Source organism: Petromyzon marinus, chromosome 79 (assembly GCF_048934315.1).
Source record: "Petromyzon marinus isolate PM22_M1 ecotype Great Lakes invasive population chromosome 79, UKy_Petmar_22M1.pri1.0, whole genome shotgun sequence".
NCBI classification, from domain to species: domain Eukaryota; kingdom Metazoa; phylum Chordata; class Hyperoartia; order Petromyzontiformes; family Petromyzontidae; genus Petromyzon; species Petromyzon marinus.
Genome location: NC_133745.1, coordinates 18,475,620 through 18,498,269, shown reverse-complemented (window position 1 = coordinate 18,498,269; position 22,650 = coordinate 18,475,620). Strand labels below are relative to the sequence as shown.

Sequence of the window (22,650 nt, the reverse complement as noted above, 5' to 3'; positions counted from 1 at the left end):
ACGTTTCGACCATAACTCAAACGGTCGTCTTCAGGTGTGTTGGTTTGCATAAACGGTCGTCTTCAGGTGTGTTGGTTTGCATAATTTATGCAAACCAACACACCTGAAGACGACCGTTTGAGTTATGGTCGAAACGTCGTGAGAATTTTTTATTGTTTTACATATATTTTATTATTTTGTTGTTTCCCTTCAATGTGACTTTACCGAAAAAACTAAGAATACTTTTCTATTGTTTTGTTGTTTAAAATTTTAAATATAATAATTATTTTTACGTGAATTGCCTAATGCATTTCACATTTTAAGTTGCTCATTAAATACCGCTGCATCACCCACAGTCTGATTTGTGTCTTGGAGAGGTCTCGGGCCGACTGTGAAGGCGTCGTTGCAATTAGCTTCCAGCATTTTAGCCACGCCGTTTGAGACCCATTCATGGCTGTAATTACTATGTCACAACACTACGTTGCACTTTGCAAATATAGCAGGTCACAGCCTACACGCTGTAGGAGGAAACAACGGCAATGGCGACGTCAGCAGGTGCAGCAAACGAAGAATTAGCAACAAACACTGCGGAGTCACTCCTAAATATTCCACTTGAAAGGATGACTATGCAGGAGAAGTTGAATATAAAGCAACTGGGTCCTGATCAACCGAAAATCGACATCAACCAGCCCTCAGGCAACTGGGAAAAAGCATATGTAAGGACATTTGGCCAGAGCTGGTACGCTAGAAAGGCCTGGCTACGTGGATGTGCAAAGCAGAATGCACTTTTCTGTTTCCCTTACCTACTTTTTCGATTTCAACCTCAGACAAGGCTTGAACAGAAACAGGGATGAGTGATGTGAAACATATTTCGGGAAAGAAATAAGAAACACGAGGAAAGCAAGGCTCATATGCAGAGTGCTTTGAAACTGGCAATGCTAGGCAAAACCAATATAGCTGCTCAGCTGGACGAGAGCTACGGGATAGGCATAAGCAAGCACGACGAAGAGGTGGACAAAAATATGAACATATCAAATGTAAGTGACTGTCAAATTTTGTGGAGCTTTTGAGCTTGCATTGCGTGGTCATGATGAGAGTGACAGCTCTGACAACCCTGGAGTTTTCAAAGGGCTTGTTAATTTCGCTGCTAGCCTAGACAGCGTGTCGAGGCAGCATTTCGATACAGGCACTGGGTTTAAGGGCACATCAAAAGTGATTCAAATCTAGCTGTTGGATTGTATGTTGGGAGTCATACATGAGTACATCATAGATGAGGTTTGGAGCACAGACTTTCTGGCCATTCAGGATGATGAGGCAACGGACGTCTCTACACTGTCAGTTGCTCCTAGAGCAGGGAGGACACAGAGAAAAGCGAATTGCACAGGCCTATGATGGCACAGGTGTAATGCGGGGAGTGACTGGAGGCATGCAAAAAAAGATGCAGGACGTTTACGAGAATGCACGCTACAGCCACTGTTATGCACACCGATTGAATCTGAAAACGCAACAGCACCGTGGGACACATTCCACGGGTGCGCATTTATTTTCCCCAATCCCCCAAGATGACTAATGTCCTAGGTCAGGGGTGGGGAACCTTTTTTCTGCCAAGGGCCATTTGGATATTTATAACATCACTCGCGGGCCATACAAAATTATCAACTCAAAAATTTGCCTGTTATATTTGGTCAAACATTTAATTAACTCACCCCTAATGTGATGGCTGGAACTGCTTCTCTATGGTGAGGCGTGTGGTGATGTTAGCTGGTATTGATGATGTTGCTACTCGCAACTGCTTTTCCAGGTTTGCTCCTAGATTTATTGAATTTCGAGTCCCGCCTGCGGTTGCCTTGGCAGGGCCAGAGACGAAATGATTGCCTTATACGGCCCGCGGGCCGGACGTTCCCCACCCCTGTCCTAGATGAAGTGGTGGCGCTCAGACTACCGAGGGCATCTCAGACTCGGTGGAATTTTCACTCGCAAGCTGTAAACACAGTATACGAGCATACGAATGATCCCATTCAATGTTTTCAAAGCTTACAGGATAGCACCGAGTTTTATCCAACCATGGAGCATGAGGCTAGGGAGTTCTTGCGACTTTTGGAGGATTGGGAGTTTCACTTTTTTGTTGGAGTTGTTTCACACCTTGATGCCACATGTCGACATTCTGTTTAATCAACTACAGAAGACAAACATTGATGCATTGTTTGTCCAGTGAGCAATCAAAACCTTCATGGACAACATTCAGAAAGTGCGCGGCTCTGTACGCGGCACATGCGCAAGCCGTGCAGCATCTCTCCAAACCGCCTCCTCGCAGCAGAGGCGGCCTGACTCGGAGACCTACCGAGGAATGGCCACCGAGGTGTGCGACATCGTCTTGGCTCATGACAAGGAGCGCTTTTGTTTTACGAAACACCTTGAAAGTGCTACACTGCTGCAGAGTGATTTGTTTATTCGTCACAGACAACACTTCCTCAACGCAGCACCGAACAGTACAATAGAGGCCTGCGCCATGATGAACGGGAGGAAACTGCGAACGTAACTTGCCCTCGTCTACGAAAGAGACGAGTTTAAAACATGCAGTGGCGCAGTGGCTCTCCTCCAGCTGATTGTGGAAAACAACCAGGAAACCACCTTCTCTGAGACTCTGAAACTCCTTCGGATCCACATTATGACCCCGATGACCACTGCTGACGCTGAAAGGTCCTTTTCAACTTTGAAAAGAATAAAAACATTTCTGGGAAATACCAGGTCCCAGGACTTCAACACACTTGCTATGCTTTCAATGTAAACGAAGTTGATAAATGAAATTCCCGACTTCAACAGGCGAGTGATTGAAAAGCTTGCTTCTCAGAAGGCTAAATGTGTCAAATTCTTGTACAAATAGGCCAATGGAGAGGAGAGGGGAGCCTGCTATTGTGAGTCGCCCATCTTGGGGATATTATGTACACTAAGCAATTTTAAATTATGCAATGGCAATTTAATGGGTTGATTTAAATATGGTTAAGCATGTAGACCAGGGGTGGGGATCGTCCGGCCCGCGGGCCGTATAAAGCCCGCAAAATGATTTGGTGTGGCCCTGCCAAGGCAACCGCAGGCGGGACTCGAAATTCAATAAATCTAGGAGCAAACCTTGAAAAGCAGTTGCGAGTAGCAACATCATCAATACCAGCTAACATCATCAATACCAGCTAACATCATCAATACCAGCTAACATCATCAATACCAGCTAACATCACCACACGCCTCGCCAAAGAGAAGCAGTTCCAGCCATCACATTAGGGGTGAGTTAATTAAATGTTTGACCAAATATAACAGGCGAATTTTTAAGTTGATAATTTTGTATGGCCCGTGAATGATGTTATAAATATCCAAATGGCCCTTGGCAGAAAAAAAGTTCCCCACCCCTGACGTAGACTAATAGCACTCATGTGGCCTTAAAACCAGACACATTTGTTGCATTGCACTTAATCGGGGCTTAAACCCAAAATCAAATGTGTCGGCTAATGTCAGTATAGGCCTGGCTTTCCATTCGACAATGTAGTCAGTGTAAAGTGATGTTACAGTTGCCACAGATAACAGTGAGACAAACAGTGACCGCACAACGAAACAAGCTCTAAGTGAAGTAAATAGTAGGCCTGTGTACATTGTCTTGTCGCCAGTGAATACAGATCAAAGCTTTTTGTGTAGGTGGGTCTACAAAGGCGTGTGGCTGTTATTGTACAGTCTGCGGTGTCTTGGTTGCCTTGGCTAATTTGTTGAGTCGTGTCAGCTGATCTTTAATTGTTATCTAGGCTTTTGGCAGTGTCAAAGGAGTTGTGTAGTATCCTTGGTTCTTTCAGTAAAGTCACGGAGAAGGGAATGACGATTGCTTGGTGTTGCAATCGAAACGTGGTGAGAATTTTATTGTTATTATTTTATTATTTCCCTTCTACGTGACTTTACCGAAAGAACCCTAGAATATGAATCCCTGCAGTCACGAAAGCTTTAAAACGAGAGTTGTGTAGTGTTGACTTGAGGGGCATTGGGACAGCATTTGAGGGCTTTGTTGTTTTGTTTCGTATTTATAAATACCTACCATTGGTAGATAAGACCGTTATATCACTTGACTTAAAGTTTTCGTGACTGCAGGAATTAAATATTCTTTGGGTCTTTCGGTAAAGTCACGTAGATAGGTACAAATTAATTTAAAAAATATATAAAATAAACAAGAAACTACGCCGTTTCGATCACAACACAAGCGATCATCATCAGGAGGAAAGAGGGGGAAAGCTTCTGAATGCCGACTGTTTTATAGGGTGTAGTCCTAGCGTCATAAACGAAGTGGGCGGGGCTAGTGATGTTAATTAGCATGTTAATGTAAGACCTCAGAGCCACCGCTCAAACCCAGCCATACATTTATACTGGTAGGAAACGTAGTGGACTGGAAGCCCAACCGGGATTAATTAACAGGAGGCAGGGGATTAATTGTGGATGTCTGTGGATGTCTGTCCACGTGGGAGGAGTGGGGCTGGGTGGAGAGGGGAGGGTAGGGAGGGGCTGGGTGGGGAGGGGCTGGGTGGGGAGGGGAGGTTGGGGAGGGAGGGACTGGGTGGGGAGGGTGGGGCTGGGTGGGGGGTGGGAGGGGTGGGGCTGGGTGGGGCTGGGTGGGGAGGGGCTGGTCACCCCGTGGTGCCCTTATAAAACTCAACACTTAACCTACTCACGTCGGCTTGTGCCCACCCTCACAGTCGGGCATATTTGCGGAATACACCACGTGGTGCCGCCGTTGACCCTGGCCATTGACCGAGCAACCCAACGTTCCTACCAGCTCCCTCCGCAGGAATGTGTTTCATGGATCCAGTCAAATATGTACTTAAGTAATTTCTGGTTTAAATTGAGATCCCTTCCCTTCATAACTCGCTCATCCTCCGCCATTCCCAAGTCAAGGGTCGTATATACTGACCCAGTAACATCTATTGAAAACTAGAGCCAATCAACAATTTCAAGCATCATTTACATTCTCAGTGACCCAGAATTAGTAAAGCTGGACTACATTTATTTCAGAAGAATTTTGGCTGTATACCAGTGTAATACAACTTTTAAAGCAATTCCCTGTGTTTAGTGTACACGCTGTACACCATGTTTGGAATCGACAGGAGTCCAGGAACAAATCGACTTACAAACAGGCCTCTGGAACCTAACGCGTTCCTAAGTAGAGGAGTCCCTTTACTTCCAAGTACAGCAATCCCTCGCCGACCGCGGGGGGTTAGGTTCATGAAAAGGCCTCGCGGTTGGTAAATACGCGCTTGGTGAAGTTACAGAGCGCCTACTGGCCGTAGGGGGGGTTAGGGGAAGCACGGCGGTGGGTCAGACTCGTCGTATCTTGACCATCACGAAACATAAACGTTACGTTAGGTTTACATAGGGGCCGTCCATAAATGACGTCACGCGATCAATTGTTGACCCCCCCCATCACACAGTCAGACCCCCCCTCAAATATGACGTCACAAAGTTCTGCCCCCCCCCCCCCAAAAAATGCTTCAACTCGCTTTCAACGATTGTCATTGTAGTGCGTATTTAATGTGCCGCTGCACTCTGATGTTGTAGGAGAAAACATTTATTAACAAGTCTATTTAATTAACTAGAACGTGTTGTCTACATTTATTTCAAGTTGCGCATTTTGATGTGACATCACATTTCTCAAACCCCTCCCTCCCCTTCGTCACACATCGTCACAAAATGTCTGACCCCCCCCCCCTCCCAGGTGCGTGACGTCATTTATGGACGGCCTCCATACCTTTAATATTTACGATAACGATGGTGGGGGGGCGGGGGGGGCGTAGTTCTGGTTAGGAGGAGGAGGAGGGGATAAGCCAACGCTCCCCCTCTTCTTCCTCCTCCGGTACTAACCGAGACAAGCCACTCTCATCGTCGCTCACTCGCTACCATGCTTGCGAGTCCACTATCAAGGGGCAAAATTAACGTGTACCGGACAGCACTGTACAACACTGTAAGCACTCTACACCGATGAACAGCACTGTACTCTACAGTACGTGCGGTGCTGTAAGTACTGTAGGTATTTACAGTACTGTGCAGTGCAACAAAACACACAGGCAGCTGATTGGCTAAGCAGGGCCACGCCCCGCCCCGCAATATTTGTAACGACGTCACGCTTTGGCGATGCAATGACGTCATAACCACGTCATGTGATTTCTTTACCACACCCGTGCTTACCCACGTGGCAAAACCCCTTGCAATAATTACTTCGTGAGGCGTGAGGAGTGAATCAGACCAATGGCAGAGGTGCAGAAGAATAGAGAGGGAGGGATTGGTGTGGTAGCTACGGACCCCACAGGGGGTTTTTGCCTTGCAGAAGCGAGCGGGAGTCCCACGCGACATCGCGGGCCGGACCGCTTAGCGGAAGCGGAAATGTTTCATTTCACGACTCGGCACGAGGATTCGCGGTTCGCGTGCATCGCTCGGTTGGTAAACGGGTGTCAGAAGTACAGCCGCACAATACTCATATCTCGAGGTTTGTTAAACGGGTGTACAGAAGTCAAATCTGCGTAAACAGTCAAATCTCGCGGTTTGGTCAAATTAACGGTCGGCAAGGCATTACTGTATCGCAACCTCTCCCCTGCGTTTGCGTACATTAAACAATGCTCTTTTGTTCTTTCAGTAAAATCACGAGGGTAAAAATAAAAATAAAGTTAATCAAATCACGACATTTCGGAGGCAACACAAGCTTCCGTCATGTGTTGCCTCCGAAACGTCGTGATTTGATTAACTTTATTTTTACCTGCGTGACTTCACCGAAAGAACCAAAGAGTATGGATCATTGCAGTCACGAAAACTTCAAATATAGATTTAAACAATGCCTTTGTTTCTAATATTGTGATGATTATTTTTCAGTAAATCCTTTTTGTATTCCATTAAAACCTTTCCCATTCGGGCGACGTGCATGTACGTCATAAGTTTCGATTCCGGTTCAATTCCTATAACATACACGTACGTACGTCATCGAAACAGAACCAGAAGAAAAAATAAAATAACTTTTATCAATACAATGCCTGCCCCATATTTTTGGAGCCAGCTATCGTAGAGTGACGCCAATCGTGCCTCTACGGTTCTCTGCGGTAACGTCGTCTTTATAAACACAATGAGGCTGCTGCTACTACTACCACTACGCCTCTCTCTACAATAAAATTAATGACTGAGAACCGCTCTATGATGCAGTGTTAAGTCTATGATGCAGTGTTGAGTCTATGATGCAGTGTTGAGTCTATGGTGCAGTGTTGAGTCTATGGTGCAGTGTTGAGTCTATGGTGCAGTGTTGAGTCTATGATGCAGTGTTGAGTCTATGGTGCAGTGTTGAGTCTATGGTGCAGTGTTGAGTCTATGGGTAGTGTTGAGTCTATGATGCAGTGTTGAGTCTATGGGCAGTGTTGAGTCTATGGTGCAGTGTTGAGTCTATGATGCAGTGTTGAGTCTATGGTGCAGTGTTGAGTCTATGGTGCAGTGCTGAGTCTATGGTGCAGTGTTGAGTCTATGGTGCAGTGTTGAGTCTATGACAGTGTCGAGTCTATAGGGCAGTGTTGAGTCTATGGGCAGTGTTGAGTCTATGATGCAGTGTTGAGTCTATGATGCAGTGTTGAGTCTATGGTGCAGTGTTGAGTCTATGGTGCAGTGCTGAGTCTATGGTGCAGTGTTGAGTCTATGGTGCAGTGTTGAGTCTATGACAGTGTCGAGTCTATAGGGCAGTGTTGAGTCTATGGGCAGTGTTGAGTCTATGATGCAGTGTTGAGTCTATGGTGCAGTGTTGAGTCTATGATGCAGTGTTGAGTCTATGGGTGACAGTGTTGAGTCTATGGGTGAAAGTGTTGAGTCTATGGTGCAGTGTTGAGTCTATGGGTAACAGTGTTGAGTCTATGGGTGGCAGTGCTGAGTCTATGGGTGGCAGTGCTGAGTCTATGGGTGGCAGTGCTGAGTGAGTATCGGTCAACCCAGCCGCTCCTCTACGTGGCCGGCCACGTGCACGTAGAGATCCGACGAGCGCACGAAGCTCTTCCCGCACACGGAGCAGCAAAGCGAGTTGCGGCCGGCGTGCAGCGCGTTGTGGCGCCTCGCGTCCGACGGCCACGCGAACCGCTTGCCGCACACGGCGCACGTGTGCGGCCTCTCGCCCGTGTGCGAGCGGGCGTGGCTCCTCAGCTTCGACGGCTTCTCGAAGCCCTTGCCGCACACGGCGCACGTGTGCGGCCGCTCGCCCGTGTGCGACCGCGCGTGGGTCACGAGGGCCGACCGCAGCGTGAATGCCTCTGGACACCAGAGGCACTTGTACGGTCTACTCCTGCGAAACTTTTTGCCGCCGGCGCCGGCGCCGCCGCCGCCGCCGGCGGTGGCCGCGAACTCCTTGCCAGGCCCCAGGTGGCCGAGCACTCGCGGGCATGGCTCCATGTCGCCCCCACAACCCCCCATGTCCCCCGCTTCTTCCATTCCGCGGAAGTGGGTCCTGGGCTGGATTGGCCGACAGCGTATCTGGCTCTGGGAAGCAAACGTTTTAGTCCGCAGCTTCTGCTGTTGCCGCTTTTTCTTCCTGCTCCTGCTATCTGCGATCGGTCGCCTTCCCGGGTCGTTGTCCAGCGCTACTCCTGTGCGGGTAGTGGGGGGGGGGGGGGACAAAATAACCGGAAGGAATGATTCAACTTGCTCTGAAAACTTCTTGCAACGTTCACAATCACTGATGAATTCTCAAGTCACATCAACCTTTGCGTAATGTCCGTATAATATTAATTTACACTTATAAAGCGCGTCTCACCCAGAGGTCGCAAGGAGCTCCACAGAGCTAAAAGCAAGTAAGTGAATAACTTAACACAATTGTAATACCTAATATAAGCACGCAGGCTCATGATTTAACCACGGATACAAATACCCCCCACCCCCCATGCTCCCAAAACACGTAACAAAATTAACAAGGAGAAAAGGCCTTCAAGAAAAAAAAATGTCTTAAGGCGAGGATTTAAAAAACACCAAGGAACTCAGCGGATTGGATATCGGGCGGAGAGTGAATTCCACAGCTTGGAGGCCACATGGGAAAAGGGCACAGGTCACCCATTGAATGGAGGCGCGACCTCGGCACACACAGTAGTAGCCCACACTCGGACGACCGAAGAACTCGTGTTGGGACATACAGGTGGAGGTCACGGATGTCAGAGAGGGAGGCATTATTGAGGGCCTTGTAGGTGAGAAGGATCTTCAACTCCACTCGGAACTTGACCGGTAACCAATTGGAGAGACTTAAGTACATGGGTAAATATGCTCAGCAACTGGTGTTCTAGTGCGAACTCTGGCAGCTGCATTCTGCATGTGCTGGAGGCGGTTTAACAGATTGAGAGGGATGGCAGCTAATAATGTGATGCAAAAATCGATGTGTGAAAAGAGAAATGCGTGAACTAGCTTCTTAAGGTCCGTTAACAAGGTCGGATAACGAGAGAATGGGGTGCAATGCAGCTTTATTTCTGAGGTGAAAGAAGGCAGCCTTAATGACCTTGTTAATTTGCACTTTGAAGGTTAGTGGGGGGTCAACGACAACACCAAGGTTGCAAACTGTCTGAGCAGCACCAACAGTGTGGTAATAAATTAACACACTGACCGAGCCAGCCTTAGACAATTGATGATGGGACACAACAAACAGTACCTCTGACTTGTCAACTTTTAACTGAAGAAAGTTAGACTGCATCCAAGCCTTAATGGTCACAAGAGCAAATAACACGCAAGATGCTGCTGCATTGAAGGAGGATTCAACATTAATGTAAATTTGAGTGTCATCAGCGTAACAATGAAAAAAAGTCCAAGTTGGCGTATGATATGGACAAGTGGGGCCAAATATACCCAGAACAAATGTGGGCCAAGGAATAAACCCTGGGGAACACCAAAAGGAACTGAACATGTGTCTGAATTTCTCCCTCCCAGGCTGACAAAACTGTTTATGCTCAAATAGGTCGGAAGTAAACCAGCGCAAAACAGTGCCAAAAACCTCCGTATAGCCTTCCAAACGCTCGAGAAAAATGGAATGATCGATGGTGTCAAAGGCAGCACTCAGGTCCAAAAGGACAAGAATACTAGGAATGCCTGCATCAGCAGCAACCAGTCACTGACAACCCTAACCAGAGCCGTTTCCGTGCTGTGGCCAGACCTAAAACCGGACTGAAAAGGATCGAAAATATAATTTACGAGCAAATTATGTTTAAGCTGTAAGCCTACTGAATGCTCAATGATCTAGGAGCGATATGACAGGATGGAAATTGGACTATAATTACTGAGGAGTTCTGAATCGAGGCCAGCCTTCTTAAGTACCAGAATCACAGCAGCACATTTAAAAATAGAACGGACGGTACCAGATTGAACTGAGTTCTTAAGAAGATTGGTAATAAGGACTGCAAGAGATGGAAATTTTGCATTACAAAATTTAGAAAGAAAAGGATCAAGAGAACAACATCTTGGTTTGGAACTAACAATCAATGAAGCAACATCTGATTATGAGAGCTCGGAGAATACAGAGAAATTGGATATAAGCAGTGGTGCTGGAACAGTGGGTAGAATGGTAGGAAGATGGAGAGATTTAATAGAAAGGCGAATTGTATTGATTTTGTTAAATAATTGAAGGAACTGGTCAGCATTTGCTTTTGTACAAGATAAAGGAGTAGCACAGTGATGAATGAAGGAGCCTACGAACGGTAGAAACAAACACATTCCTGCGGAGGTTGCTGGTAGGAACGTTGGGTTGCTCGGTCAATGGCCAGGGTCAACAGCGGCGTGATGTAATCCGCAAATATGCCCGACTGTGAGGGCGGGCACAAGCCGGCGTGAGTAGGGTAAACGTTGAGTTTTATAAGGGCACCACAGGGTGACCAGCCCCTCCCCACCCATCCCCACCCCTCCCACCCCCCACCCAGCCCCACCCTCCCCACCCAGCCCCTCTCCACCCAGCCTCTTCCCCCCCTCCCCACCCAATCCCACCCTCCCCACCCAGCCCCTCCCCACCCTCTCCACCCAGCCCCTCCCCACCCTCCCCTCTCCACCCAACCCCACCCCACCCAGGCCCTCCCCACCCAGCCCCCCCTCCCCACCCCCCCTCCCCACCCAGTCCCACCCTCCCCACCCAGTCCCACCCTCCCCACCTAGCCCCTCCCCACCCTCCCCGCCCAGCCCCTCCCCAGCCCCCCTCCCCACCCAGTCCCACCCTCCCCACCCAGTCCCACCCTCCCCGCCCAGCCCCTCCCCAGCCCCCCTCCCCACCCAATCCCACCCTCCCCACCCAGCCCCTCCCCACCCTCCCCGCCCAGCCCCTCCCCACCCCCCCCTCTCCACCCAGCCCCAGCCCTCCCATTTTTGGATGCACGACGGACGGACACAATAATCCCCTGTGGGCTGGTGTAACCAGGAGGTTCCTACCAGTATAATCCTAGGGTTATTCCAGGCATTGGCTAGAGTAGCAGAAAAATAGCCGGTGTGAGCATGGTGGAGTGCTTTATGTAAATTGTAAGGTGTTGCTTGAAGATTTGTAAGTGGGTAGTAAGACCAGATAGATGTTCTCTAAGATCTCTCTGACTTGCGGACAGTTGCCTTCAGCGCATGAAGCTCGTCGTTATACCAGGGTGATGATTTCACCACCGAGATCCAGCGTTATTTCAGGGGGGTCAAACTATCCAATATACTGGTTAATATAGTACAGGGTAGTCCTCTACTTACGATGGTGATGCGTTACGCCGACCCCATCGTAAGTCAAAAATATCCTAAGTCGAAGATGGCCTAGCCTACCCAGGAGTCTTAAAGAATGGTGATAATTTATCCAAATAGAGCAATTTACAGTACCGTACTGTATAAACTATATACTGTATGTATTTATTAATTGCAATACTGTATTGCACAGTAAAATGGAAAGTAAAAAAACAAGGTAAGTACACGCGCTAACACCGAGACAACTTAACTCCGTCGACCGCTGGTGAGAATGAGCCATCACACAAGGCGGGAGACGCGTACATCCCGGCAACGTCCCAAAGTACAGTCTCGTACCTCGTACGCTGCTGCGTTTGCCTGCCGCGCGAAATTTAAATTATTTTACAATTTTGTCGTATCGCTATCGCCATCGTAAGATCGAAATATCGTAAGTCGGACCCTCGTAACTGAGGGACTACCTGTATTGTAAACTTGGATAATGGCATGCACAGTAGATGGGTATAATTGTCTCTGTGCTTGTATATGTGGATAGCCTCATGAACGAATCTCTCATGGAAGCCAGATGGCTTACAAAGAACCTCTGTCTTGGAAAAGTCAGAGAAAATTTCAACCGAGAAGATGGATTCTATCTTAGCAATCATTGGAAAGATTTGATAAACCATTTCAGGTCTTAATTGATTGTTCACGCTTACAGTGGCTTTCAGACAGCATACATTATATATATTAAAAAAAATCGTCTCCCCCCTCCTCTTTTCAGAATATAGATGGACTAGTCCTAAATAAATTGCCAAATCGTTGCGCGTGGCGCTAACGTTTTTTATATATAAATAAATAAATGCGCCGTTTAAAAATACATTTATGCAAACCAACACACCTGAAGATGACCGTTTGAGTTATGGTCGAAACGTCGTGAGAATTTTTTATTGTTTTATATATATTTTATTGTTTTGTTGTTTCCCTTCAACGTGACTTTACCGAAAAAACTAAGAATATGAGTTATGACATGTCACACGTGTAAAATATTTTTGGGATAGCCCGCACCTCCATATACCCCGCAGGGTCTTGTTTTGTTTGTAAAAAGTGGTATACCCCGCGGGTTATATGTGGGAAAATACCGTATATAAATTACAATGGACCTCTTGTTATTGGTTGTGATATTCACAGCTAATCAACAAACATAATGTATATACGTCATAATGTGTACCATATATGTGCGTTAAGCATGTGTATTATGCATTTGCATTGTGCATTACGCATGCTCATTATGAATGTTAATTATGCACGTATATTACACATACACATTCTGCCGTTGTTTTTGTAAGTATCTGCGTGTACCCCCTCCCCCGCCGGCTCCTCACCATTATCATCTTCCAAGACCACTTCGATCTCCGCCAAGCCCGACGACGCCACCACAGTGGAACTGCGGTTGGCCGCGGTGCTCCGGAGGACTCCGTCAGGATAAAGATCCACCTCGGACAGCATGCCAAAGTCATTCAGTTGGGGCTGCATTTTCCCCGTTTTAATCTGTGGTTGTTTGCAATTGATATTAAAGTCTTTGTGTATCGTGATCGTGTCCTCTCTACAAGCCTGCAGGTCCTCCATTTTAATCTGCTGTTGTTTGCAGTCAATAGTGACATCTTCCTCTTTAATGATGGGATCTTCTCTGCAAGCCTGCACATCTTCCGTTTTAATCCGATGTATTTTGCAATGAATATTAAGATATTCCTCCTCTTTAATGATCTGATCTTCTCTGCAAGGCAGTAGGACCTCCGTTTTAATCTGACATCTTTTGCAATCGATATTAAGATCTTCCTCTTTAACGATCGGATCTTCTCTGCCAGCCTGTAAGTCCTCTATTATAATTTTTATAATTTTTTCAGTAGTCTCATCATCCTCTTCCTTCATATCAATCTTGGCTCTCTGACCTGGGAAATGAAACACTGCCATTGAGCACCGCGTGAATGATAAAACATTAATCAGGTATGGACCAACACGGTGGCTAGGAGATATTAACTACCTTGCCCGATATGATGGAGGTTGTGGGTTCGATCCCAACCCCGTGGTGGTTGCGTGGATTTTCTCCGGGTCCTCCAGTTTTTGCCTCCACATTTAGAATTGATGTCACGTGTTTAGATTTAAAAAAAAAAAACTTTTTTTGGTGTTAGATCGTGTGCATATAAATGTGTCGTTAAACCTGCCATCACCCGACAGCCAATTAATAGGGGTTTGTCAAGTAAACAAAACGTGAGAATTATTCACTAGTTCATCACACCGGTGTGTTGGGGAGTGAACCCACAACATTTACAATTATGGAAAAAAATATGGAAAATATGGTCGCAAAAGCCTACATGTGTTTAGATTATTTGGCTGCTATAAATTTGCACGTGATAATCCCCTTCGTTGAGCTATCATTTGAGGCCAACACCGGTGATAATGATTATCTGAACCAGTCCTGTGCTTCCCCTACGTCAACTCAGCCTCAAATGAGTTACCTGGGGCAGTGACGGTGTATAGTGAACATCGCCACTGGGGGGAGACAAAGGCGGCCGGGGCGTGGTGCTGGCCACCCACCCCCTTGTGTGCCACAGTCCCGGCCTTCATAGGTGCTGCTACTCGTGACTAAAAGCACTTGCCCCCAACAGTCTGTTATAGGATACACGGGGATCTTTGTCTTTGGTAGAGGTGGTGGAGGAGGTGGTGGTAATGGTGGTGGTGGGGATGGTGGTGGAGGTATTGGGGTGGTAGTGGAGGTGGTTGTGGTGGAGGAGGTGGTAATGGTGGCGGTGGTGGTTGCTGGTTACCCACTCCCTCCTGTTCCACAGTACCGGTCTTCATAGGCACTCCTACTTGCTACTAACAACACTTGCCCCCAACGGTCTGACTCTGTTAAGGCTACAGGGGAGATCTTTGTTTTTGTGTCTAGTACAGCGAATAGTATCTGTATGATGAGCCTATGGGCCTCTGAGCGAGTTCATGGGCCTCTCTGATGAGTCTTTGCAGTCAGTCTATAGATCTCTGTGTGATGAGTCTATGGCCCATTTGTGTGATGAGTCTACAGGTCTCAGTGCGCCGAGTCTACGGGTCTCTGTATGGTGAGTTTATGGCTCACCCCCTCCAAGTGCTGTCTCCCATCCTGGGTGTTCTTCGGCTTCCTGTTTGCTCACCAACCGTCCAGACTTCCTCACTCCTCGCCTGTCAACACACAGAAGGCTCCCTCATGGTCACGGAGAATACAAAAATACAAGCTCCTACTTGATTATGTGACCCAACTTACTGACGAGGTTTAACAATGACTTGAGCGCCATGGTGGCTAGGAGATGTTAACTACCTCGCCTGGTTTGCAGGAGGTCGTGGGTTCTACCCCAACCCTGATGCCTGCTGTATATTTGGAGATTGCAGGTCTCTCTCCCCGAGGTCGCGTGGACTTTTTCCCCGGGTCCCTCCGGTTTTCCCCTCCACATTGAGAATCGTGCGTTTAGAGTATTTGACGACTGCTATGAAAATGTCCACATGATGATGATGAAACCCACTTCGTTGAGCTATCACTTGTGATGGCCAGGTTGCTTATGAAAAAAACCGACATTGTTCAGTGGGGCCTTACCTGGTAAAATATTTATATTTTTTGGGGTCTTTCGGTAAAGTATTTCGATAAAGTCACGTAGATAGGTTAAAATTAATAGGACCAACATGTCGGCTGTGGCTGATTATTGTTTTAATGCGGTTGGCTCATGCAAAATTGATTTCTCTAAGACGAAGGAATTTTGTTAGCCCACTGACTATCAACAAAGATTCGTTCATGAAGCCATCCACGTATACAGACAGACACAATTTCAACCGAGAGGATGGGTACAAACTCATCAATCATCGGATGGACGTCATCAACCAGTTGAAGTCATAACTGGCTGAGATGTTCCCATCCTGCCACCTTCCGATGTTAGCTTTTATTTTCCCAGTGGCTCCGGCTCTCCGATTTTACATTAACAGGTTACATCTTTTCACACCAACATAGCCACCTCCGTGCGCCGACCTCGACGTGGCGGCGGCTCTGCGACCTTACATTAATATGCTAATTTATCACATTAACATAACTAGCCCCGCCAACATCGTTTATGCCCCTTGGGCTACACCCATTTTAAACCTTTAAAACAGTCTGCCTCAGCAGCTTTCCCCCTTCTTTTTCCTCTGGATGACGATCGCTTGTGTTGTGATCGAAATGTCGTAGTTTTTTGTTTATTTTATTTTTATTCATTTGAACCTATCTACGTGACTTTACCGAAAGACCCAAAGAATATGAATTCCTGCAGTCACGAAAGCTTTAAGTCAAGATTTGGTAAAATATTTTTCAATAGTAAAGACTTTTAAATCAAATAATCACTCCCCACTCCACTTCTGTTAGAGATTCAGTGGGCACCTGGCCAGATATCAATACACCGGGGACAAAAAGCCCTGGGCAGATATTAAACTACGAAACAATTTTCTTTTTCAAGGTGTAAGGCCCCACGGAGCTGTCAGGCAGCTTGCCAAAATGAAGGGGACAGAGTGGCTAAAAGCACTAAACTGTGTGAGTTACTTGTTTAGGTCCAACTGGTTAACGTTTTGCTAGGATCCATCAGGCTTGAGATCTTGGATGCTATGACGTGACATTTTCCATTGTTTAGTGCACGGTTAAAAAAAGCGGAACGTAGCAGATTTATTTTAAATTTGAAAACAATCATATCAACGACGGGTCATTATAGATTTGTGGAGCTCACACGTAGCTTCAATTTTCACACCTTTGTAACTTCAAGTTATTTCACTTCAAGCAGTTTCAGTTGCGAAAAAATGCACTGTGGGGAAATGTTACTGCCATTGTATTTACATCAACATTAAGCATGATAGCTCAATTAAGTGGTTTATAATCATGTGTTAGAAGCAGCCAAATAAACACCCTAAACGCATGATGTTGATTCGAGATGTGGAGGAGAAAGCCAGGGAACCCGGAGACAAATCCACACGACCACGGGGAGAGAGACACGCAGAGTCCAAATATACAGCAAGCGTCAGGGTCGGGATCGAACTCACGACCTTCTGCATACCAGGCGATGTAATAATTATTTATTACATCGAATAATCACATCCTGCTTACTTACAACTGAAATGCACCACCGTGTGAGTCAATGGGTCTTTGTGCAAGTCAATGTATCTCTGTGCGAGTCTATGAAACTCTCCGTGAGTGCATGTGAGTTTATGAGTCTCATGTGGGTGTGTGTGTCTATGGGTCTCCGTGTGAGTATATGAGTCTCTATGCGAGTGTGAGTCTCTGAATGTGAACATCTAGCCAAACTCAGCACGTAGGTGGCGATGGAGTGTAGATTGCCGAGATACGGGATGGGACAGCATTGTGTCTCCTCGGCAGCTTCCATCGCGTCTGAGCAGCCCCGCACTGCTCACCCCTGATGGGGAAGGACCGAGAAAAGGTGGTCTAAAAATTGTCTCCGGGTGGTTAGCCACTACCACCAGAGCATCCCAATCAGCGGCCGAAACTGAAGGAAACCCAAGATTTGTTTACTCCTTCAAGTTAGTCCATGGAACGTCCGTACCCTCCTGGACTCTAACGAAAAAGCCGACAGACCGCACAGTAGGACAGCCCTCGTGGCCCATGAACCCAGGAAATACAACATCTCACATTGCAGCGCTCGGTGAAACGCGCTTCCTTGGAGAAGCCTCTCACAGAGGCACAGAGGTTGGTGAAGGCTATACCTTCCTCTGGAAGGGAGTTCCGGAAGATGCTCGCCACCTCCATGCAGTGGGTTTTGCTGTGAAAACTCCACTCCTCCAGCGCGTCCCTAAATCCCCTGTTGGCATTGGTGAGCGGCTGATGATGTGGCGCATCTTCTTGGGTTGGGAGGCGCTCTGCCACGCTCATCAGTGCTTATGGGCCTATACTTGACGCAGACAATGATGCCAAGGAGGCCTTCTATAAAGCTCTCGACACTGACATTAAAAACACACCACATACTGACAAGCTACTCCTCGAGAGAGACTTCAACACTCGGGTGGGTTCTGACCACCACATCTGAAACTGTGTACTAGGCCGGCATGGGGTGGGTAAATAGAACAGCAACGGACTTCGGCTACTCTAACTATGCTCCGAACACCACATGGTGATCACCAACACCCTGTTCCAGTTGAAGGACAAACACAATAACTCATGGCAACACCCCCGCTCTAAACACTGGCACCTCCTAGATTACATCGTCGTCCATCAGTGCGACGAAAAGGAGATGCTCATGACCCAAGTCATGTATCGGGCGGAATGCCGGACTGATCACCGTACGATCAAAGCCAAACTCCGCATTGAGATCCATTCACGCCATCAGAGCAAGGCCCCAAATAGAGACTCAACTGCGATGCCCTCAAAAGTCCAGCTGTCACTAGCAACCTGCAGTGTCTCCTCTCTACCCAACTCCCCTCAACCCCCCTCCCCCCCGGATTCCGCCCCCAACACCATATGGACTAAGTTGCGCACAGCCATCCTCGAGGCGGCCTCCGAACCAGTCGGGTGCACTAAAAAGCGTCACCAAGACTGATTTGACGAAAAGGCTGCCAACATCCGCACACTACTACAGAACAAATGCCAAGCCCACAAAGCCGTTCTGTCTAACCTAGACTCCCCCACTCTCCAATCCTCCCTCTCCAAGGCCAAAGCAGAGTCCAAATGTGCTCTCCATGCCATGGAGGACACCTGGTGGGTCCAAATGCGGATGAGATCCAAAGCCTTGCGGACACAAAAAACACCCCAAGGGTTTTATTATGCCATAAAAACCCTCTATGGCCCCCAAAAACAAGCCCTCACCCGAGTCAGGTCTGCTGATGGCAACACTATTTTCAAGGACTGCTAAAAGATCTTGGACAAATGGCCGGAGCACTTTGATAACCTTCTCAACCACACCAACCCCACAGACCCGCTCATCCTCGACACACCCCCAGATATCCCGCACATTCATGAACTCGACACCCCACCACAGTCTTCGGAGGCCCACCAGGTTGTCAGAGGCCTGAAAAACAACAAAAGTGCTGGATCTGATGGCATCCCAGATGAGATCCTGAAGCATGGGGGATACTTCCTCCTAGGCCGCTTGTACCATCTCATCAAGTCCACCTGGCTGTCTGAAACCATCCCAAAGGGATGGAAGGATGCAAATGTTGTAGTTATCTACAATAAGGGTGACAAAGCAGCTTGCGGCAACAGCAGAGGTACCTCCCTCCTTTCAGTTGCCGGGAAGGTCCTCACCAGGAAAATGCTTTCACGGCTCACAGAGCACCTATCTGAAAATATCCTCCCAGAATTCCAGTGCGGGCAGGAGCACCACCAACATGATCATTGTATTCTAGATTTAAAGCTTTCGTGACTGCAAGGATCCATACTCTTTGGTTCTATTCGGTAAAGTCACGTAGGTAAAAAAATAAAACAACAAAAATCACGACGTTAACTGCAGGAGCAATGCCAGGAGCAAAACAAAGGACTCTTCATAGCTTTTATCGACCTCACCAAAGCATTCGACACCATCAACCGCAAGATACTCTGGCAGCAGCCCAGCAAACTTGGGGTGCCTTCCAAGTTTCTGAGCATTCTAAAACAGTCCCATGAAGGAATGCGTGCCAGAGTAGTGCTTGGTGGGGTTAAATCAGAGTCCTTCAACGTGGAGGTCGGGATCAAGCAAGGCTGTGTTCTGGCTCCAGTCATATTCAACACGGCTTCTTGCTGCCATCACCGGCCTTGCACACAACTCCCTCAACTCAATCGGCGGAATCCAGCTACAGTAACGTCTGAATGGAAATCCCTTCAACCTAAGACGCCTCCTTAACCAGACAAAAACCAGAACCCAACAGATATCTGAACTGCAACATGCAGACGACTGTGCGTACTCCTGGCTCACACCCCAGAATCCATACAACACGCCCTCAACCTGGTCTCCTCATTGTACCGCTCTGTCGGCCTCCAAGTCAATACCCAAAAGATAGAAATAATTGCTCAACTCTCATCCGTGTCCCCCTCACTTCCTACCTTCAACATCGGTGGTGTTCACCTCAAATTTGTACCCCATTTCACTCTGCCCTCTCCCCAACGTGCTCCCTTGATGACAACATCCACACTCGCGTCAACAGAGCCTCCACTTCCTTTCGACTCCTCCGGGCCAGTTCTTCAAAAACCGTATGGAAAGCTCTTCCTTCCGAAAGCTCTTCCTTCCGATGTTAGGAAGCCACTTGGGAGCTTATGCAACGTTTGAATCATCTAGATTGACAAACTAATTTCTTTGAAACAGCTTGTTGTGTTTAGTTAGTTGTCCTTTCTCCCCGCACCTCCGATTATCGTGGTTGGCTACGTACGGTGGTGCGAAAGAAGTTCAACATACATACTCTACACACTACACTACCATTCACTACACTACTATACACTATACTATTATACACTACACCACTATACAACATTGAGAACTAATTTATAGAGAACTGCTTCATGTTGATTAGCTCGGTTGGCTACGTACGGTGCGAAATAAGTTTAACAAAAATCCCTCATATCGCCTGAACAGACTGTAGGAGCATGTGCTGTTGTTCAACATACAGTATATACAAACATGCATACATACAACATACACAAAACAGGCAATGTACATATAACGTCCATACATACAACATACAACCTAAACACAACATGCATACACTACACATACATCATGCATACAACATACATAAAACACATGTACAACGTGCAACATACACCATACATACAATATATATACACGAACCATACACCAAACATTCAAATCACATACAACATACATAGTAACGTATTTTCCCGCATATAACCCGCGGGGTATACCACTTTTTACAAACAAAACAAGACCCTGCGGGGTATATGGATGTGCGGGCTATCCCAAAAATATTTTACACGTGTGACATGTTGTAACTCGTTAAATGTTTTTATGGTAGGACTATGCAACACTTACCTTTGACTTAAAGCACTTGCTGAATAAACCATACTAACACTAAAATAGCGCATGTTATCACGTTTTAAATTATTCGAATTGTTTGTACAATATATATTCTTGGTTCTTTCGGGAAAGTCACGTAGAAGGGAAACAATACAAATTTAACATTTGCCCGTAAACTAAACATAGAGCGGCCAAACCCTAGATATGAATAGAGCAAACGTAATGGCCTGCAAAAAGCATAGCAAGTCTAATAATGAAAAGACGGTAAATTCAAACAAACTTTATCTTATTATAAATGAATATGATGCCGAGGCAGCCTGTTTGCTAAAAAAAAAACCGTCAACGTTACATGTAACAAAATATAACAAAAAAAATAGCCAACATTAAAATTCAATGTTAATTTCAATATCAGCGTAATTTTGCTCAGTAGCAAACACACTATCGTTATCATTGACGGCTACTTGTTGAAACGTCCCGGTTATTATCATGTTGCGGCCTCACCCACTTGGCCAAGCTGTCTTCCAACTTTGGCCACTTGGCCTTCGGTCCTCTTCTCGCGCGTTTTCGTGGATTCATCGCTTTCAGTTCGGCAATATTTTTCCGCCATTCACGAACAGACTTTTCGTCGACCGAAAACGCTTTTCCCGCAGCTCTGTTGCCTCGATCTTCCGCAAATTTACAAACTTGAAGCTTGAAGGCGGCGGTGTACGACTTACGTTTCGGCGGCATTGCCGTAAACGTTTAAGCGATCGAAATTAACCGCGGTACGGCGACTTTCAATTGCTCAAAAGTTTCAGCTGAGGCTATGCTATTGCACAACGGGAAGGGCCTTAAAGAAGCGTCTACCAGACGTGGAAATCACAATTGCTGAGCCCCTTTAGGACGCCGCTATTGCCCGAGCACTATTGCCAGTCGCGGCCATGGGCATTGTTTCAAACTTCCAAATGGCTTTTGCGTGCGCAGCGCGCAATATTCCAGCGCTAAAACTGCGTAAGGGGTAAAACCTGCGGTCGAATTCTGGCAAGTTTAGCAGTACGCTTACGTACTTTACCCACCGAGTCACGCGTCACTTATTTATTGGCTATTCGCTGTTGTTACTTATTCCCGTTTTAAGTTCACTCGGTTCCAGGTCAGCTCGCTTTCCTTGTGCCGCGTTATGATTATTTTTTTTCACGTTAGCAAATTGCCGGTGGAATGCATTGCAAACGTAAACTTTTCGTGCGTGAACATTGTGGAATTACAGCTGGAAGTGCGCGCTATCTGAAATTTGTTTTAAAACAAGACGCTATTCTTGCGGGCTTTATGTGCGGGCGAATACGGCACCGTGCATCAACACCGGCAGCGGCTTAGCAGGGCCCTCAGTGCAGGAGACGGAGCCGACGACGATGATGATTGATTAATGATGATTGATGTTTAATGTGAAGAAAGCGAACGAAGCGGGAAAGACCGATCCACCCAATGATGTTGATGAAGTGTAAATGAATTTTTTGTTTAAAAAAAATATATATGTAAAGAACAGAACTTCCAAGGGGACGACTAAATCCACGTACAAGACGCGGCACTGAGGCTTTGGAGGAGGAAGCCGCTGTCGATAGCGGGTGGTTGTCGTCTAATGGGGGGGGAGGGGGGCTGTAACAAGTGTTAGAAAGGGGGGGCCCTAATTTAACACAAACAAAAAAAACCACGTAAATATTAAAACTCATAAAATGTTTATCTTGCATAGTAAAGTCATTGTAATTTTTTTTATTTGCTATGGGGGGGCCGTCCATAAATGACGTCACGCACCTGGGGGAGGAGGGGTCAGACATTTGTGACGATGTGTGACGAAGGGGGGAGAGAGGGGGAGGTGAGAAATGTGACGTCACATCAAAATGCGCAACTTTAAATAAATATAGACAACACGTTCTACTTATCTTCTTTGGTTCTTTCGGTAAAGTCACGTAGAATGAAATAATAAATTGATAAAATAACAATAAAA

General features: G+C 46.8%; 1 protein-coding gene across 1 annotated transcript; it reads right to left on the bottom strand.

Moving 5' to 3' along the window:
• Positions 1–6,478: 6,478 nt before the first annotated feature.
• LOC116957632 (uncharacterized) lies at positions 6,479–22,246 on the bottom strand. The gene is made up of 4 exons (XM_032979893.2): positions 21,178–22,246; positions 14,807–14,889; positions 13,056–13,622; positions 6,479–8,609 (listed from the first exon to the last, which is right to left on the bottom strand). The coding sequence occupies exons 1-4, from the start codon at positions 21,399–21,401 to the stop codon at positions 7,957–7,959; spliced, it is 1,527 nt and encodes a 508-aa protein (XP_032835784.2). The 5' UTR covers positions 21,402–22,246; the 3' UTR covers positions 6,479–7,956.
• Positions 22,247–22,650: the final 404 nt, after the last annotated feature.

Bases quoted from the DNA above. Each gene is read 5' to 3' on its own strand.
- LOC116957632 (XM_032979893.2), bottom strand. From the start codon at position 21,401: ATGCCGCCGAAACGTAAGTCGTACACCGCCGCCTTCAAGCTTCAAGTT. The intron at 14,890-21,177 runs GTGGGTGAGGCC...GTGTGTTGACAG, and splicing joins TTGGAAGACAGCTTGGCCAA to GCGAGGAGTGAGGAAGTCTG. The intron at 13,623-14,806 runs GTGAGCCATAAA...TTCATTTCCCAG, and splicing joins GGAGACAGCACTTGGAGGGG to GTCAGAGAGCCAAGATTGAT.